This window comes from Cygnus olor, chromosome 3 (genome assembly GCF_009769625.2).
Source record: "Cygnus olor isolate bCygOlo1 chromosome 3, bCygOlo1.pri.v2, whole genome shotgun sequence".
Lineage (NCBI taxonomy): Eukaryota > Metazoa > Chordata > Aves > Anseriformes > Anatidae > Cygnus > Cygnus olor.
Window position 1 is genome coordinate 112,647,065 of NC_049171.1, and position 16,322 is coordinate 112,663,386.

At 38.5% G+C, this 16,322-nt stretch overlaps 1 protein-coding gene across 1 annotated transcript in view; it reads left to right on the forward strand.

Moving 5' to 3' along the window:
• KIF16B (kinesin family member 16B) overlaps positions 1–16,322 on the forward strand; it is a 140,599-nt gene that overhangs the window by 96,897 nt on the left and 27,380 nt on the right. Inside the window, 1 exon segment of the mRNA XM_040553185.1 lies at positions 3,340–3,429. Coding sequence (XP_040409119.1) covers positions 3,340–3,429 — 90 coding nt within the window.

Sequence of the window (16,322 nt, forward strand, 5' to 3'; positions counted from 1 at the left end):
CATCTGTTTTAATAACAACATTACTGTGGAGCTTTGGGGAATGGCTTAAGATTTTGTTCAGCTTTGAAATTAATTTTCCAATAATATCTGCAGTATGGAAGGGGAGAATGGCTAATGGCATCTCACCTGAACAAAGGGGGAAAAAAACATCATTAACAACAATAAAATTTTGGAGTGTGTTTACTTGCTAGTTTCATACACGAACTGGCAAAGTAAATGAAGAGGACGAAGGGAACCAAGTCGAGCCAAGCCACCAAACGCTCTAGAGAGCGAGCATCAGGCTCTAGGCAGCGCAGATCTGTCTGTGGCTTTGCTGTTTTCCTTCCTGTGCAGCTCTAACAAGTATTCCTGAAGAGATAGTTAAAACAGTTGTATTTATTAGCTTCCCTTGAGAAGTTTAATAAAATTGGCTGCAGGCAGTTAGATAAATTCGACACTGCCCCATCGCCTAGACATCTGTCATGCACACGCGACTTCGCTGGTGTTGTGGTTTAGCCCGGCTGGCAGTCAAACACCACACAGCCGTTCGCTCACCCTCCCCCCTCCCTCTCTGGGGTGGGGGAGAGAAATGGGAAAGTGAAGCCTGTGAGTTGAGATAAAGACAGTTTATTAAGACAGGAAAATAATAACAATAATAATAATAATAGTATTAATGATAATAATGTGTACGAAATAAGTGATGCACAATGCAATTGCTCACCACCCGCTGACCGATGCCCAGCCTATCCCTGAGCAGCCGCCCCCCCCCCACCCCGGCTAGCCACCCCTATATATTGTTCAGCATGACGTCAGATGGTATGGAATACCCCTTTGGCCAGTTTGGGTCAGCTGTCCTGGGTCTGTCCCCTCCCAGCTCCTGCTGCATCCCTAGCCTGCTCGCTAGCAGGACAGAGAGAGGCTGAAAAGTCCTTGGCTTGGTGTAAGCACTGCTCTACAACAATTAAAACACCAGCATGTTATCAGTGCTCTTCTCATCCTAATCCAAAACATAGCACCCTGCCAGCTACTAGGAGGAAAATTAACTCTGTCCTAGCTGAAACCAGGACAGCTGGCAAGCTGACATACCTGCCCTTCCCCAGGCTTTGCAGCTGGAAGAGTCCTGGATGCGTTGTGCTAGACTGCTGCCCTAAAGGCACGCTTCTGTGAAACCTCTAGGGAAAAAAAGAGGTCATTTCTGCATTGAGACTGTGTACAAATGAAATCCATCACAGCAGAATTTCACAATTCAGTTGGCAATACAGAATTAAAGCAAAGCAGAAATAATGAGTCGCATCTTTATTTTATGATTATCCATCGCATGCTAATGTTTACTTGAACATTTAAGTCACAAAGCGCTTTACTGAGTTCTGAGTAATTACTCAGAACAAAATGGTTAATAGGTTAATCAAGATCAGCCTAGCATGCATATTCCTGAATCACTACGCTGTTTGTAGTTAAACCTGCCTATGCATGTTAAATCCATTCACTTGATTTGTAAGGCTTGAGACATTGCTGACAGTCTATTGAGGGAGGGAAACTGCATGATTTTTTTTTTTATGAGGGAATATAGACCATCATGCAGACGTCTTAGTAGCAGTCAAGTTTATTGGTGACATGAAAGATGAATTTTATCAGAAATAATGAATTTGCATTGAGGAGATATGCTAGAAAAACATATGCTTTAGAACAGACTAGTTCAGTTGGAAGGGACCTTCCAAGATCATCTAGTCCAACTGCTATTTGTGAAAAGTACATATTTGTGAAAAGCAAATGTATATTTTGAGGAGTCACGTTTTGTTTACGTATCTTTTTAGCTAAAAATTGGAAAACAAAACAAAACCTGGTTGCTGATGTCATATGACAAAATATGGTTTGGTTTCCAAAGCACTTCTCCCAGTTTCACTGTTTTGTAGGCCCCAACAAGGGCAGAGGAGATGGGGAAGGGTGTACCAGAGACTGGCTTGTTGAAAGCCTGAGTTAGCAGCTGTCAACAACGTTCCTTGGTTGCTGGCTTCCTCTGGCTTTCTTGTCCCACTTTCATTTTATTCTACTCAGTTATCCTGGTCCATTCCTGTTTTCCATAACCCTGTAACTTTGTGATATGCTCAGCAGTGAGGGAGCTGCCTGTTCATTTTAGGAGTCACTTTATTATTAAAAGCCAAGCCCATGTCTTTGTAAAATGCATTTTATGAACACACTTGTTTTTGATCTTCACATGCAAAATTGTTGCTAGACAGAGGCCGTATCTCATATTAGGCCCATTGGATTTAAAAACAAAAACAAAACAAAACAACAACAAAAAACAACAACAAGCAGCTTTCATGTGTAGGCAATGCCAGCTATTTTTCTCCAGCAATGCTAGTCGGTGTAGAAGAATGCTCACCTCTCCCTGTAGCATCATTTCGTGATAGCCTTGGATCATCAGAGCTACAGAAGGACTTTGTTGTAAAATCAAAGGCTCCAGTCATATCACTTTTATGACCCACTTAGAGATTTCCTTCATTACACCTAATTTCAGGCAGTGAAAAAAATTTCTTTTACTGAAATTTTTATTTCAGTTTTGCAGTTCCAGTGAGGTTTTGGCATATAACTGATGGCAAACGTGGGTAGTTGGATTGCCTTCCTCTTTGCTCCTGTTGCTATGTGCTTTTTCACAGGAACATTTCTGTTAATTTTAATAAGTTTTCCTGTATAAATGGGATTTTCATCAACATACTGATGATACAGGCCCAGAGTATTTTAAAGGAATATCTTCTACTGAAAACCTATATATATAGGTTGATATATATATATATATATATTTATATGTCTATGTTTATATATATATGATATATTTACCATACAAATTGGAACAACGTTCTACATGGTAATGAACTGTGTGTATGAGAAACGTATTTAATATATTTGTGTGTATCTCTATATACATGTATGCATACACATATGAGAATATAGGAGTTTATATGAACATACAGAGAGGCTACACTACACTCGTGCTGGGTGATATTCATTAGTGGAACGCCCACTGATTGTAATGCTGTGAGTGTCATAACTGCACCAAGGAGTGATTGGGGATATTTTAATGTGTCTACAGACTTGTCAAACCACTCTGGAATGTGGAATACGTGTGTTCAGTTTTTAAATTTGCAGTCAGTTATTCTTATTTTAAAAACAACAAAACAAAACAAAATACTCTGTCAGTGTAATAACAAAAAAAAAAATAAGTAAACCTATAAAAGCCTACGGAATTTAAGGAAACTAAAATCACCCATTTTAATCTGATAACCTTGTATACTGCAGTGTTTTGTGTAGTATGTTGTGTGGTTTTACTTCTGTTTTTTCTTTTTATATTATCTGATACAGATAACAGTCCTGGATGAGACGTGGACAGTATTCAGGCGGTACAGTCGTTTTCGGGAAATGCATAAAACTTTGAAGTTGAAGTACCCAGAGGTAAGTCTTAGTAATTGTCCTTTTGCAGGAAAGGCTGGAGATAGAGACGTGAAAATAAGTGTTGTTTTTTTGTTGTTGTTGTTTTTTTGTTTGTTTGTTTTTGGGGGGGGGGGCAGCGGAGGGGAGTAGGGTTGGTTGGTTGGTTGTTTTTTGTTTTTTGAAAGATACTTACACAAAAACATAATTCTTAGCCATATGCTTCTAGTAAGATTGGCAAGCCCTTTGGTAGTTTGAACCTCCAAGGCTGCTAGAGCAAGGATGGATTGTTGCATGCTGTTGCTACAGTGAAAACTGCGACTAAATGTGCTGCCTCAAACCATTAATTCCCTTTACTGCTGACTGGCGTCGTTCCCTGGAGGTTGCTGTTTTGTTCATTGCAAAATACTTGCAGTCATATCATGTCATCCTGACAACTCCTCATTTAAAAGAAGTGCGTTGTTCCACAGATACCTTTTTGTAATAGTGGCTTCCAGGTTTCTGCAAAATGGAAAATTGATCTTTCTGACCGCCTCTGAGACTTTGAGCATTCAGGATATGAGGAGCTGTGCCTGACAGAGCCTTAGTTCATTGGAGTGAGCGTTTGTAGAATTACGATTCTTGGTTTCCACATCTAGCTTTTAATTATTAATACTTTGCTTCCTTTCTCCTTGTTCTATTTGATATTAGAAGAAATAAATCATTCAAGTGAGTGAAGTGATCCTGATTTGAGAGTTGTCAAAAGTGAAGAAGCCTGGGCTGTGTGTTCAAATGCTATATAGTAATGCATTAATGTTTGAGAGAGCACGATGCGATAGTGTGGGAAGGCTTTCTTGGTCTACCCTAATGTATTTTTAAGCTAAAAACTGATTGAGCATGGGAAGACCTTGAGATTTAAAGAGTAAAATATCCAGAATCTGTGTCTTGTGGAGATACAGAAACTTAAGATCATTTTAATTCCAAAAAAGAATGAAAACCAGAATTTGAAACTACCACACACCAAGTATCTAAAGAAATGTAAAGCTAAGGAAAAGAAAATTACAGTCATCTTTTCTGATTGTCAGGAAGTTTTAAAAGGGCAAAATGAATTATGAAGAGAAAATTGAAACATTCTTTTTCTACAAAAGCTTTTAAGAATATTATTTGTGAATGAACATCACAGTGATATTTTTGATCCAAATAAGTTGCTGTTTCCTCTTGGATGTCAGAGATCTAGGATGTCGACACTAATATCCTAGCTACCCTAATATCCTAGCTCCTGAAAAGATGACTAGACAGTCATCCAGGTGAAATAGAAAAGGGTTACCTGTATCCCTCTGCAGACTGAGCTTCCCCATTTAGGAAAATATGTTCTAGTAGTCTTTTTCAGAGTCCTGATAGTACATTGAGGAACAATTGTATTTGACTTTTTCAATTATGTCAGAGGGAGATCAACTTCATTGCAGCTTCATTACATGTAGTAATCAGATTGAGGAGGAATCCGATGCTCTTAAAGCTTCTATTAAAATGTCCTTTGTGCTGCAGCATGTTATTGTCAGCTTTTTGAATTAGGCATTTGTGACTCACAGGCTGAAAAAAGTCAGGCTTTTTGGTGTTACAGCGGGGAGGATTTTTTGTTTTATTTTTTTCTGAAGAAGCGTAATAATTTAGGAGTGGTATTAGCAGGTCAGAAAAAAGGCAGTAACGCCTTCTGCAGGTTTCTTACCAGCTTTGAGCAAGAGGCATAGGGGCCCTGGTGTTATATTATCTCCGTGCATCTCCTGAGAACAGTTACAGGTAAATAATTCTTTCCCAAATATGGAGAATATATGCTTGAAATAAGCATTTTTTATTCTTTTTTGCTTCTTCACTCTGTCTGCTGTCATGCTGGTAATCTCAATCTATTTCCCATTTTAGTGTGCTGATTTCTTTCTTATTGGCTTTTTTGTGTTGCCATCTATCTGGTCTTAGGTAAATTTACTGAGATTAACATCAACTACATTAACAGAATTATTGGTTTATACAGATGATTAAATTTCTAATTTCCATGTAGGAGATTCATTATAGTATGTTTTACTGAGTTATCTGTTCCATTCTCAACAATTTCTGTGTAAGTCAGAGCAAATACCAAGTCTTACAAGTTTGTCAATATACCTTTTGCTAAAATATGGTGCTCTTTGGAGAAGCACATTAATGTGCTTTGGCTTCTAATATGCTTGAAAGAAATGTTTGCTATGTTACTTTCTGAAACAACAGATCTGTAGCTTTATTAGCATCTTCTTCCAGTTTTTATTTAGCCTCCACTTTAAAACAGTCTTGGGTAAATTATCAGTCAGGTTCAATATGCATATCTTTGCTAAGTACAAAGCATTCTAAAGTTCAAAAGAAGAGAGGTAAGTGTTTGATCGTGTCATCTACTGCGTTTGTGGTAGTTTTCTTCCTGTCACTGAAGTACCTCTTCTGGAAACCCTGTTCCGTGCAGCACTGATGTTGTGTTCTCTGTTCAGTACAGGCTGTTGTGTTGTGTCCACTTCTGCTTTGAGACTTTGAGGCCCCACAAATAAATGGCAAGTTTGTTGGCAGAAGAAACCTCACTAATACACAACTGGTTTCTTCTGCTGTCAGCATTTCCACAAACTATGGTGCCTTTGTTTGTTGGAGGGGACAAGCACATTGTGACGGATGAAACTTATAATGTTGTGCACTGGAGTAAACACTTGGTGTTTGTTTTCTTTGAAGGAATTTCATTATCAATGTTACATATGTGAATGATCGATGGTTTCCATATTTTTACCTTTTTAAAATAGTCTTTATGATAATTTTGGATTGGTTTTGCAAAGTGGGTAGGAGTTCGGTTTGTGCGGCAAATTGAAAGTCATCTGTCTCCTGCTGATTTGTCAGTGACTTAATTTGGCATTCATTATGACACTAAAATACATTTTAATACCAAACTTGGCAAAGTTGCATTCGTAGTTACTATATTTTGTTCCGAAGAAATTTGGTTCTTAAAAGCAATGTTATCAGAAGCCATCAGAGATGCCTTTTATTTTGCATCGCTCACCTTCCAACTCTAAATTAATATTTATAATGAACAGAGAAAATATGGTGGATGGTGCTTAATATATGAGTGTCCTGCTTTTAGAAGTGAACTTTACAGCTCATTAGTTGCTTGGATGAGAGTTACTACATCAGTATTTTAATAATTTGCTGATCTTGCATTTCATGTTGCTGTCACTGAATTCCCAAAGGAATGCATTGGAAAACTGATTTATTGGGAAGGCTTAAAAAAAAAGGTCTGTCTTTCAGAGGCAGAAACTGTCTGTCTTCCAGTCTCAAAATATATTATATTTTATGTGCCTGCACATTTCTTGTTATGTAAATAACTGGATGGTGAGAACTGTGTATCTAACTGAAATGTGTCACGTGCAAATTTTGAAAGACCGAGGAAGCTGAAGTAGGGTGAGATTGTGCCAGAGGCAGATAAATATCAGCATTTTAACAGTCCCTGTGTTTGTTTATTTATTTATTTATTTTAGGCCTACACAATTGCCATTTACCCAGCTACACTGCTAATTTGTTAATGACATTCTGATTATATTTTGAAATTTAATTAAGATCATACCTTGGTTTTCAGTTGCAGTGGTCTGTGTAATGAATGTACTTTTTGTTTGTCATCACTCAGAAACAGGAGCAAATGGGCTCGTTAATTGAGATGTGAGAACTTCCAGTGCAAGATTCTCTTTTTTTCTTTCTTCATCTTTTCTTAGAGGTTCACAATTTTGAAATTGTACTGGAGTGCTGGTTTCTACAGAAAACTTTTCCTTCCTGATCCCTGCCTTGATGAGAGGGATGCTCTCTCCTCTCTGCTAGTTCTGCAAGTTTGAGTGTTGTAAATCTGTGATGACCAGTGCTCCCCGTTTCTCACTGCTTTCTTGTCCCTTCTTTCTTTCAAAGGACAGCAGAGGAACAATTGACTATTTATCATTCCTTACCTGAATCCAGGGTCGGTGAAGGGCTCATGCTTGTGCGGGTCCCTTGTTCCCACCTCCATATGGGTAGAGAAGCCAGGGTTCATGGGGCTTTCATTGTTGGCTTTGCTTACAGTTTCCCATCACTCTTCTTAAAACTTTTCGTGTGCGTAAAAATCTCTAAATGGTGTTAAAGGAAGCACCTAGTATCAAGACATTTTTATTCTTAATGATGAGTCCCTGTCTTAAAACATTAGTAAATCCATGCAGAGATTGCCAAAGAGCAGTTAAAATGTATATTTGCATTTATAGGTTCATTCATGAAGATAAGGATGTGTGTAGGCAAGATTTCTAAAGTGCTAAAGCTGTTGACTTCTAGTCCATTTAACAGAATGTAATAATTTGTGTATTTGTATATGATGTATGGAGGTCTGAATATAAATACATATTCACATCTTTCACTGTCTAAAGCACAAAAAGACTGGTTATGACTTTTGAAGAATTTTAGATCATAATTGAGCCAGCTTCCCCTTCCACTGGTCTTCTTTTTGTCATGCATCCATTTGGTCATGGAATATAATATCCACATCCAAAGCAGCAGGAATGTCTAAATAAGCTTAAATCTTCGATCCAAAGTTGCCACCTGACCTGCGTCTCCCCATACGCTGTTCACAACCAGGGACATGAGTGTGCGAGATAGATTGCAGTAACACATAACGTGAATCTTGAAGTTAGGATTGCAGGCTGCTGTTGGAATGTTGCTTGGATGGTTGGGTTTTTCAGGAAAATTACGTATGGGACAATAAAGATTGCATTTTATAACCATTAGGTCAACATGCTGTCTGTCTGGTTTCAATTTTTCAGTCTAGATGTCTGGAGGAAAGGCTGGTATCGGTAGTGTCAATGAGAGTCATATGTATTCTTTTACTTCTGAAGAGAATATCCTCTGCTAATCAGAAATCTGTGTAGCAGAATATAATTCTGTTGGAGCAGACTCAATTGTAGGTGTTAATAGACTCTTGCTTTGCATAAGAATTGCATGAAACTCAAAGAGCAGAAAGTACTTCTCAAGTTTGTCAGAAATGGTATGTGAACATTTTAGAATATATATTGAATTCAAATTATTTGTTGCAAGCTTATTTTTAAAATATTTTAAATATTTCAGGTTTTTGAAAGTCCAAAGTAGTTTGCCTTTTTTACTAAAAATATTTTTTATTTCAAAGAGATGTAACAAATGTTTTGTATCTCAGTGAATCCAGTTCCTGTTTCATCCAGCCATGCTGCCTGCAACGACCCAACTTTATGTAGATGCATGTTATTAAAATATGACACCAATTTTCTAATCCTTTCTAAAGTTCTCTACTCTCACTTATTATTGGGAGTAATTCTGCCCTGTAGTAATGAGTGAAGAGTCATGAACTGTTTATTTAGCCGTCACGGACTGACCTCACAGTCCTTTCCTTTTGCCTCCATCCTCTTCTTTTGGGTGACCACCAGAGAAGGAAAAGATCTTCACTTTCTTTTTAAGTGGTCTGTACCTCTGTTGCTCTTGATAAGTAATAAGTGGAAGAAATCTTCAACATGAAATGCCAGCACAGTTAATGGTAAGGGAATGAATATGAGGTGAAGCCACTGATTTTTGATAATCCCAGATTCTGAGATTATCAAAAGGGTCACTGACAGATAAATACAGCTTTTTGGTAACTTTCAAGACATGGTTAGTGGAGTTTTTGTTTGTTAATTTTGTTGTTTTTCTTTTTCTTCTGATAGTTATAAAGTAGTTGGGTGAGCTCTGTGTATTTGTGTAATAGTTTTAAAAAATCTTGTCTGCAATGCAGAATTCTACCAGCTAAGAGAGAATACAGTTAGAGAAGTTAAACCCAAACCAGCACTAGGTCGGCGTACCTTGTGCAGAACAGTTAGGGCAGCTTTTCAGCTGCGATCTTAGCTTTCTGACTGCTTCCACTTTCTGACTTATAACTGTGCAGCTGTAGCGTTTCATTAAATGTAAAACTGTGTTAATCTCCTGGGATTACTTCAAAAGGGAAAAGGATGAGGAAGCAATAACTTTGAGGCACTTGGCTTGCAGGGCTGCTGAGCCAGTTGCTATGTAACTCGTGAGTTTCTGGAGTTTAGGAGCTGCTTTGGCGGCAGAAGACAAAAGCTTGTTGCATCACAGCTGGTCTGCCAGAAACTCCGCTGGTTTTACCATTGGATTTTGTCATTTACTGGTGCGTCAGTAACTGTATACTTAATATATAAGATTTAGATCATACATGTGTATTGAATGCAAAATTCTGGACGCCTTCACGTTTCTGGTGTTCAGTTGTAGGAAATGGAACAGCACTGTGGCTGTAAAAAAAAAAAAAACTTATAAGACTATTTAAAATGAATTTGTTCTGAAATCTTCAATGCTTATGCCAAAGGCTTGACCCTGCTGTGACCAAAGTCCCAATCCTTTCACAAGTTCAGTGATTGCTGAGATTGATGTTTAGAGACTCGCGAACAAGAAGCAAGTTAAAATCACAGTTTTACATGCCCTAGAGAGCAGGGTGTAGCATACAGTAGTGAATATGATGGTACAAATCTTGCTGCAAATGTTATCTCATTATTTTAGAAAGTCTGTTTTTTCCTATATGTGGATTCTTAATTCAGGTGCTTTCCATTTCTACAAGCTCCGTGTCACTTAGTGAGCATAGTATATAACAATATTTTAAGATTTATTTTGCATTTGAAAATTTGACCCAGTGAAAAAATGAACTTGTTGATGTTTTGTGGCTTGACTGAATGGATGCTTCTGGATACTAACTGTCAGTCTTGAAATGACTTATTTTTTAAATAATCAAGAATATGTCCTGTAGGTTTGTTTTTATGGAGGAGAAATGCAATAACAATGGAAAAATGTAGTAAGAGTAGTAAATCTAACATGCTAATGCTAGGACAAACGCTAAGCATATATAAGCAGTCTAACAGTTGTCTTTGTCTTCTTTCAGAGAACTGGATATTTGAGCACAGGTTAACATGCAAATTGTTTGCAATGCTAATGTGCTTTTAAATAGTGAGTGCCATGATGGGTATTAGAATAACACATCTGGCAGAATTATACTTGTATAGAAAAGCATACGGAAAATAGTTTTTGAAAAAAAGATCAAGTATTGGCAGACCTTATTTCTTGCTTTCTCGCCCAGGACTTTGTTCTCCATAGTAATGTATCTTTCCATAAATATTGAAAGAAAAATCTAGTAGTAATCTTTAGAATCCATATCTGTATGTAAACCTTCTAATACTATTATACAAGCATGTGATTATAGCCTTCACCTTTATTCAGTACAAATTACAGTAATTATGGTATAGATGATTTTAGATTTTAGCATTTATATTCTTGTCACCTCTAACAGCCAGGAAGTACAAACACAGGAAGCGTATTTTGTCACATACACTTTTTCAGCTCACATTGCTAATTACATTATGTTCAGAGAATTGTGAGAGCCTGTAGGTTTGTATACATAGTACTGCCATGTCAGCCTTAGCTTGCCATTAGCTACAGAAGTAACTGAAGTGGTAGATCCCTAAATGCTTCATCTGGCCTTTCTTTCTGTAGCGTGAGACTTTCTGCTGCTGCTGTTTTCAAAAGAATTTTTAGCACTTTGCTTAGTACGTCAGTCTGCAAATGTATATGAACAGGAGAATTTGTTCCCATAAATAAAGTGTAAAAATCATCCCTGTTAACCGCATCATATAGTTCATTGCAGGTTCTATTGTGGGGAAGTGTATTTTTTCCATCTGGCCTGTCTGAATTCGTAGATGCCAACCAAGACGTGAGCATCTGAGGCATACCAAAACCACTGGCATGGTTGCTTCCAGCATACTATACAATTCCCTATCAATTTCCAGTGGGAAAATGAATTCAGTGTCTGAATTTTGTGTCATAAAACTGAATTTGAATGTGTAAGAGCCTTGTGAAAGCCTGGCTTTGGGATTCATTTGCAATAATTGTTGTTTGGTATGCTAGGTTTGTGCAGAAAAGTTTTCTTGGGTTGGTAGAGGCAGTTCTGCAGAAGTAGTTTCTCTCTATCCCTTCTCCTTTTCCCACATTCCCTGCTATGGTTTGGTCAACGATAACTGTATTTTTTTTTTTTTTTGGTCTGTCCTGAGCAACTAATGAAACCTGTGAGTTTCCAAACAGTTCCGTGGGAAAATACCATTGGCTTTATAGGTCTCCAGATAAATTCAGCACAAGACAAGATTAACCTGCAGGCAGAAATCAAATGCCAGGTTTCACTGATTGTGCTATGCAAAAGTCTTACACATTAACATCATGGAAATTGAAAAAAGAAGAGTTTGGAAGGGGTGAGTCCTTCATCTCATAATTCATGAAGCATTTGACGGGATAATTGCTTTGATTATTTGATAATCTGATTTTCAAAGCTCTGGTCAATTATCTAGTGAATCTGCATGGTATCAAAGTATTCATTTTGTTTTACCAGTAAAATAATTTTGGATGGATAATAGCTGTCTGTGAGAGAGGCGTGCCTCTGAGAAGAACAATTCCTCGACAATTTAACTAGAGTTTTACTTGCTTGCTAAGATTCAGCCATTTTCAGCTGCTCCTGAGTGTCTGTAGGCCCTGGGAATGCCTTAGGCTGCAACCCTGTCTATTTTCTGCATGCTTAGTGAAAGGCAGAGAAGAGGATTGGAGTTTTGGCTGTTCCTTTCTCTTTTTAAATAATTGCCTTACTTTGGAAGACATTAAGACTTGTGCTCCATTAATCGTTAGCTGTTATTGACAGTCTTGCTATCTTCTAACAGTTTTGTGAAGAACAACTTGTTCTCATTGTTGGTCAGGGATATGTTGCTAGATTAAGTAGACTTTTCAAGTAGAATCCTTTTGGTTTCAGTTGATTTAGGATATAACTTAACTGTAACTCTGGTTTCTGTGAACATATCCAGGCTACTTTCAACCAATAGTGTAGATAGTAGCAAAACCTGTCTGCTTCCAGCTATGCTGCCAGTTGCATTTTTTCCTTAGATGTATAGATGGTATTACTGACATAGCTGGAGTCACGAAGTTATTAGGATAATTTTAATTCACCACCTGATCAGGAGGATTATAACAAGTTTCTCTTGAGGTTCGCATGGCAGGGTTTGGGCAGGATATTACAGGATTGTCCTCTGTTCATTTGAAACCTCAGGGACAATGAACAGGTCGATATAGGTTGCAGGTGTCGCTGCATACTAAGAATATTTAGAAGTTTATTTTGATTTTGCTGTATTAAGCAAATGAGTGAGTTGTCTAAATCAGATTAAGGTACAGGTGATTTAACTGGTGGAGGTGCCATTCAGATAGGGCTGAAGTAGTCTGAAGGACGGAAAATCTCTTGAAAAACCGTTTTCTGCCTCTGCCTTTGACAACAACAGAAGTTGGATGTTCTAACATAAGCTTATGGCTTACAGTTTATCCAGCTGCTCTTGAAGAGTTGAAGAAGAGGTTTATTTTATGCTGAGATGTTGACTTATTGTCCCAGCTTTTGGGATATAAAGATTAAAATGAAGCATGGTTCCTTGCTTCCATAGACCATATTTGCCTTTGCTTTAGAGATGAATGTCTTCACTTAGTACTTGAAAGCATCTACTGCAAGTCCTCAACCCTGACCATCCCACTAGAGGATCCTACACACCTGCCAGAGAGCAGCAAGATCGGGGCTAATCCACAAGGAAAGGCAAGGCAGGAGCTTGAGGTGGCTGTGGCACAGGCAGCGGGGCCTCAGAGCCCCGGGGGCAGTCCAGCAGGACCTGAGCAGGGAGCTTACAGGAGTGTCAGCCATCATCCAGCAAGAGCAATTAAGAGGTCAGGTCCAGGGTCCATCCACAGTGGACCAATGACTGGTGAAACATCAAGGGGGACTAACTGTAACAGCAGTGATCTGTTGCAAATATCCCCCTTCTTACCATACAGTGCTTTAGGTAGAAAGGTTAAAGGGTGAATTGCTTACCATAAGAGGCACTTCTTACCTGAGGGTCTTTTGTAAATATTAGTTTATCTTGTTCTGCTAATGAGGTTTCGGATTTGCTATGGTGAAAATAGTGTTCTGTTTCTTATTTAGAAATTAGTTGGCTTTGGAAGAAAGGAAGAAAACAAATTTCTTGGCCCTGCATGGCCAGTAATAGTTTGTTTCTAAATGAGCAACCTTGGGTTGTGTGTTCACAAGGAGATCTTCCTGTAAGGCTCTTGGGATGCTTTCTTGACTGCCGTAGAGTAAATACATAAAAAAAATATAATAATGATAACCTGGAAGGGTCTTTTACCATCTGTCTGTGCAACACAGAGCATAAAGAAGGCTCCGTCTTACAAGAGAGAATTTTCTATCCCACTACAGAGCCCAAAGCAAGAAAGCCCAAGCAGTAAAATTTATTAGACATCCCTGCATGACAAAAATCAATAAAATACAATCTCTTATGGTTTAATATGAAAATATACCTAAAGAAGCAGTGGCTTTCAAGAAAAATATTGATACAGAATTGAAAATGTCAAGGAGAAGAAAAGTAAAGGTAGAGGATGCAGTCTGGTTCACTATTGGGGTAATTTCAGAACCAAAGCCAGAAGTAATAGTGCAGAGGGCGAACTGTGTGGTCTCCTTTAAAAGACAAATGCCATTATGCGGATGTCTGTGATGCAAGTGCCAGTGAGATGAAAAAGCACACCTTTCTGTGGGTTCAGAGCTTTGGGAGCCAATGCTAAAACATGCAATTAGTTCGTAATTGTCTATCAATGGCTATGAAGCTGTGAATGATAAAAGGAATCAGAGCTACATTTCTGGCCAGTCTCTTCTGAACCGAAGCTATTATTTTCTGTCATACTCAGTTCTAGGTACTGTTGGCATTAATGATACTTTAATGACTTGTGGTGTACAGTGCTGTTGGCAATGCTGAGCTGAGGTTGAGTGTAGACTGTCTTTTTTATGAAATACTTTAAATTTCTTCCAGTCTTCATCTTAATGCTGCATGTCCTAGTCTTATGCATTTTTTTTCTGGGTAAAAAAAAGCTACAGCAATGATTTAGCAATATTTTAAATCCTTAAATTACTTGCTGCACTTTAAGTTCTAACTCCAATTTTACTTTTTTGAATTGGAGTATATAGCAATACACTTCTTAGGTCAGCCCAATTTTTGACTAGTACCAAAGTTGTTATTAATAGTAATTGCAAACTACTGTATTTCAGGGGGTTATTTACATATTTGGAGCAGCATAATTGCCATTCTGATTGTACCTTATGTGTTGTAACTCATTGTTAAGTATGTTGGATGAAAAACAACACCCTTACAGTCTTGTACCTTGCCCCTGCTCTCCAGGGTTACTGAAACCTGTGTAGGTGCAGCAGCAGCATTTGTACTGCCTCAGTGGTGTAGGGCCTGCTGGGGACACAAATACCAGTCTTATAGAAATCAGCTGACAGAGAGTAACTGGGAAGTTGCTGACTGTCCCAGCCCCGAATACATGCAATAGTTAAACATATCCCATCTTTGACCTCCCCCCACCCTCCCCCCCAAATAATGATGCTGACTTCAGTATCGTGGCATTTTAGTCAAGTGTGTCTTGGAGCTTTTGCATATGTAGGGTATATGAGGATCTTGCTTTGTCAGCATTTCTCATCAAGTGTGCGATGAATAAATTGTGGTATGCTTGGAAACAAATATACATCCTCAGTCACCTCCATAACACTAGGATCTCAAGAGGGTAATGAAACAGATAGTAGCAGTGGTCTTCGTGGTCCCCATAGCTGCTTTTTCAAAATCCTTTGAAAGCAGCCCCCTAAAAATGTATCTCTTCAGTTTATTGCATTTAGTTATCAGTCATTTTAAGCTTTACCTAGTGACAACGCTGATAGCGGGGGAAAATCCCTAATTTGTATGAGGTTTACAGCTTGTTTTTAATTCTGTGATAAAGCAGCTAGCTTTATAGTGTCTGTAAGAGTAGACATAAGTGAAAATTTATGTATAATCTGTGGCTATAAACCACTCTCAGTCTTGGAGGGGGGAGTCAGTAGTTGCTTTTAAACTTCCCATTTGCGTACTTAGATGGCTCTTTCTCTGTTTTTTATCGTTTTAAACGACACAGAAGGCTAGCTAACTTCTCCTTGTAATCAGTCCTGTTTGTTGTGAGAGTTGCAGCTTTATACCTGTAACAAATCAAATGCAGAGGCACACTACGTATTTGTTTGCAGGTGTATTTCTCTGTGACAGCTGTTCTTTAAGACCCTGAGATCTGCCATTAATTTTGAGTAGTCAGGAAGGCATCCATCTAGTCAGCAGTAGAAATTACTGCTGCTCTTTGATGAGTTTTCATTATTAGCATTTCTCAAAGGCAAGGGTGACTGAAATTTATGGCATCAGTTGGTCACACGAGACGGGGATGTTTCATAAATGCTGCCAGATGTCACTGAGATGAGCTCGTATGCAGGAAGCAAATCATTTCTGGAAGAGCTGTTAAAACTGCTACAGTGACTTCTCTCTGAACGTGCTCCTGTTGTGGAAACCAAAAGGCACACTGGCTTCTTGGGGTGCAACCTGAGTGTCCTGCATGGGGAGCGGCCATGGCTCTACCCAGCCCCAGCACCCCTGTGCCTGCTGCCTGTGCTCTCCCCTGGCGTGCTGGTGCAGGGACGCCGCCTTAACCTTGCTAGAAATCCCAGCGGGAGGATAATGAATCAAATCCCAAATTCTCTTTGAAAGGTAAATAAACCCTGTACAGAGCACCAGAAAATTCCTTTTTCTTCTTTTTGAGAAGTGGGATTTGTGCCACATGTTTATGAAGATAAATCAATGTGTTGAGCTTTGAAGATGTGACCTTGCACACCCAGCAGTTGTTGCCATTTCTTTAAAGAAATAAACAAGCACCATAACCTGAAACTACACACAAAAAATAATGGTTAGTTTGCAAAATCGCAGGCTAAAAAGGTAGAGGGTATGTTT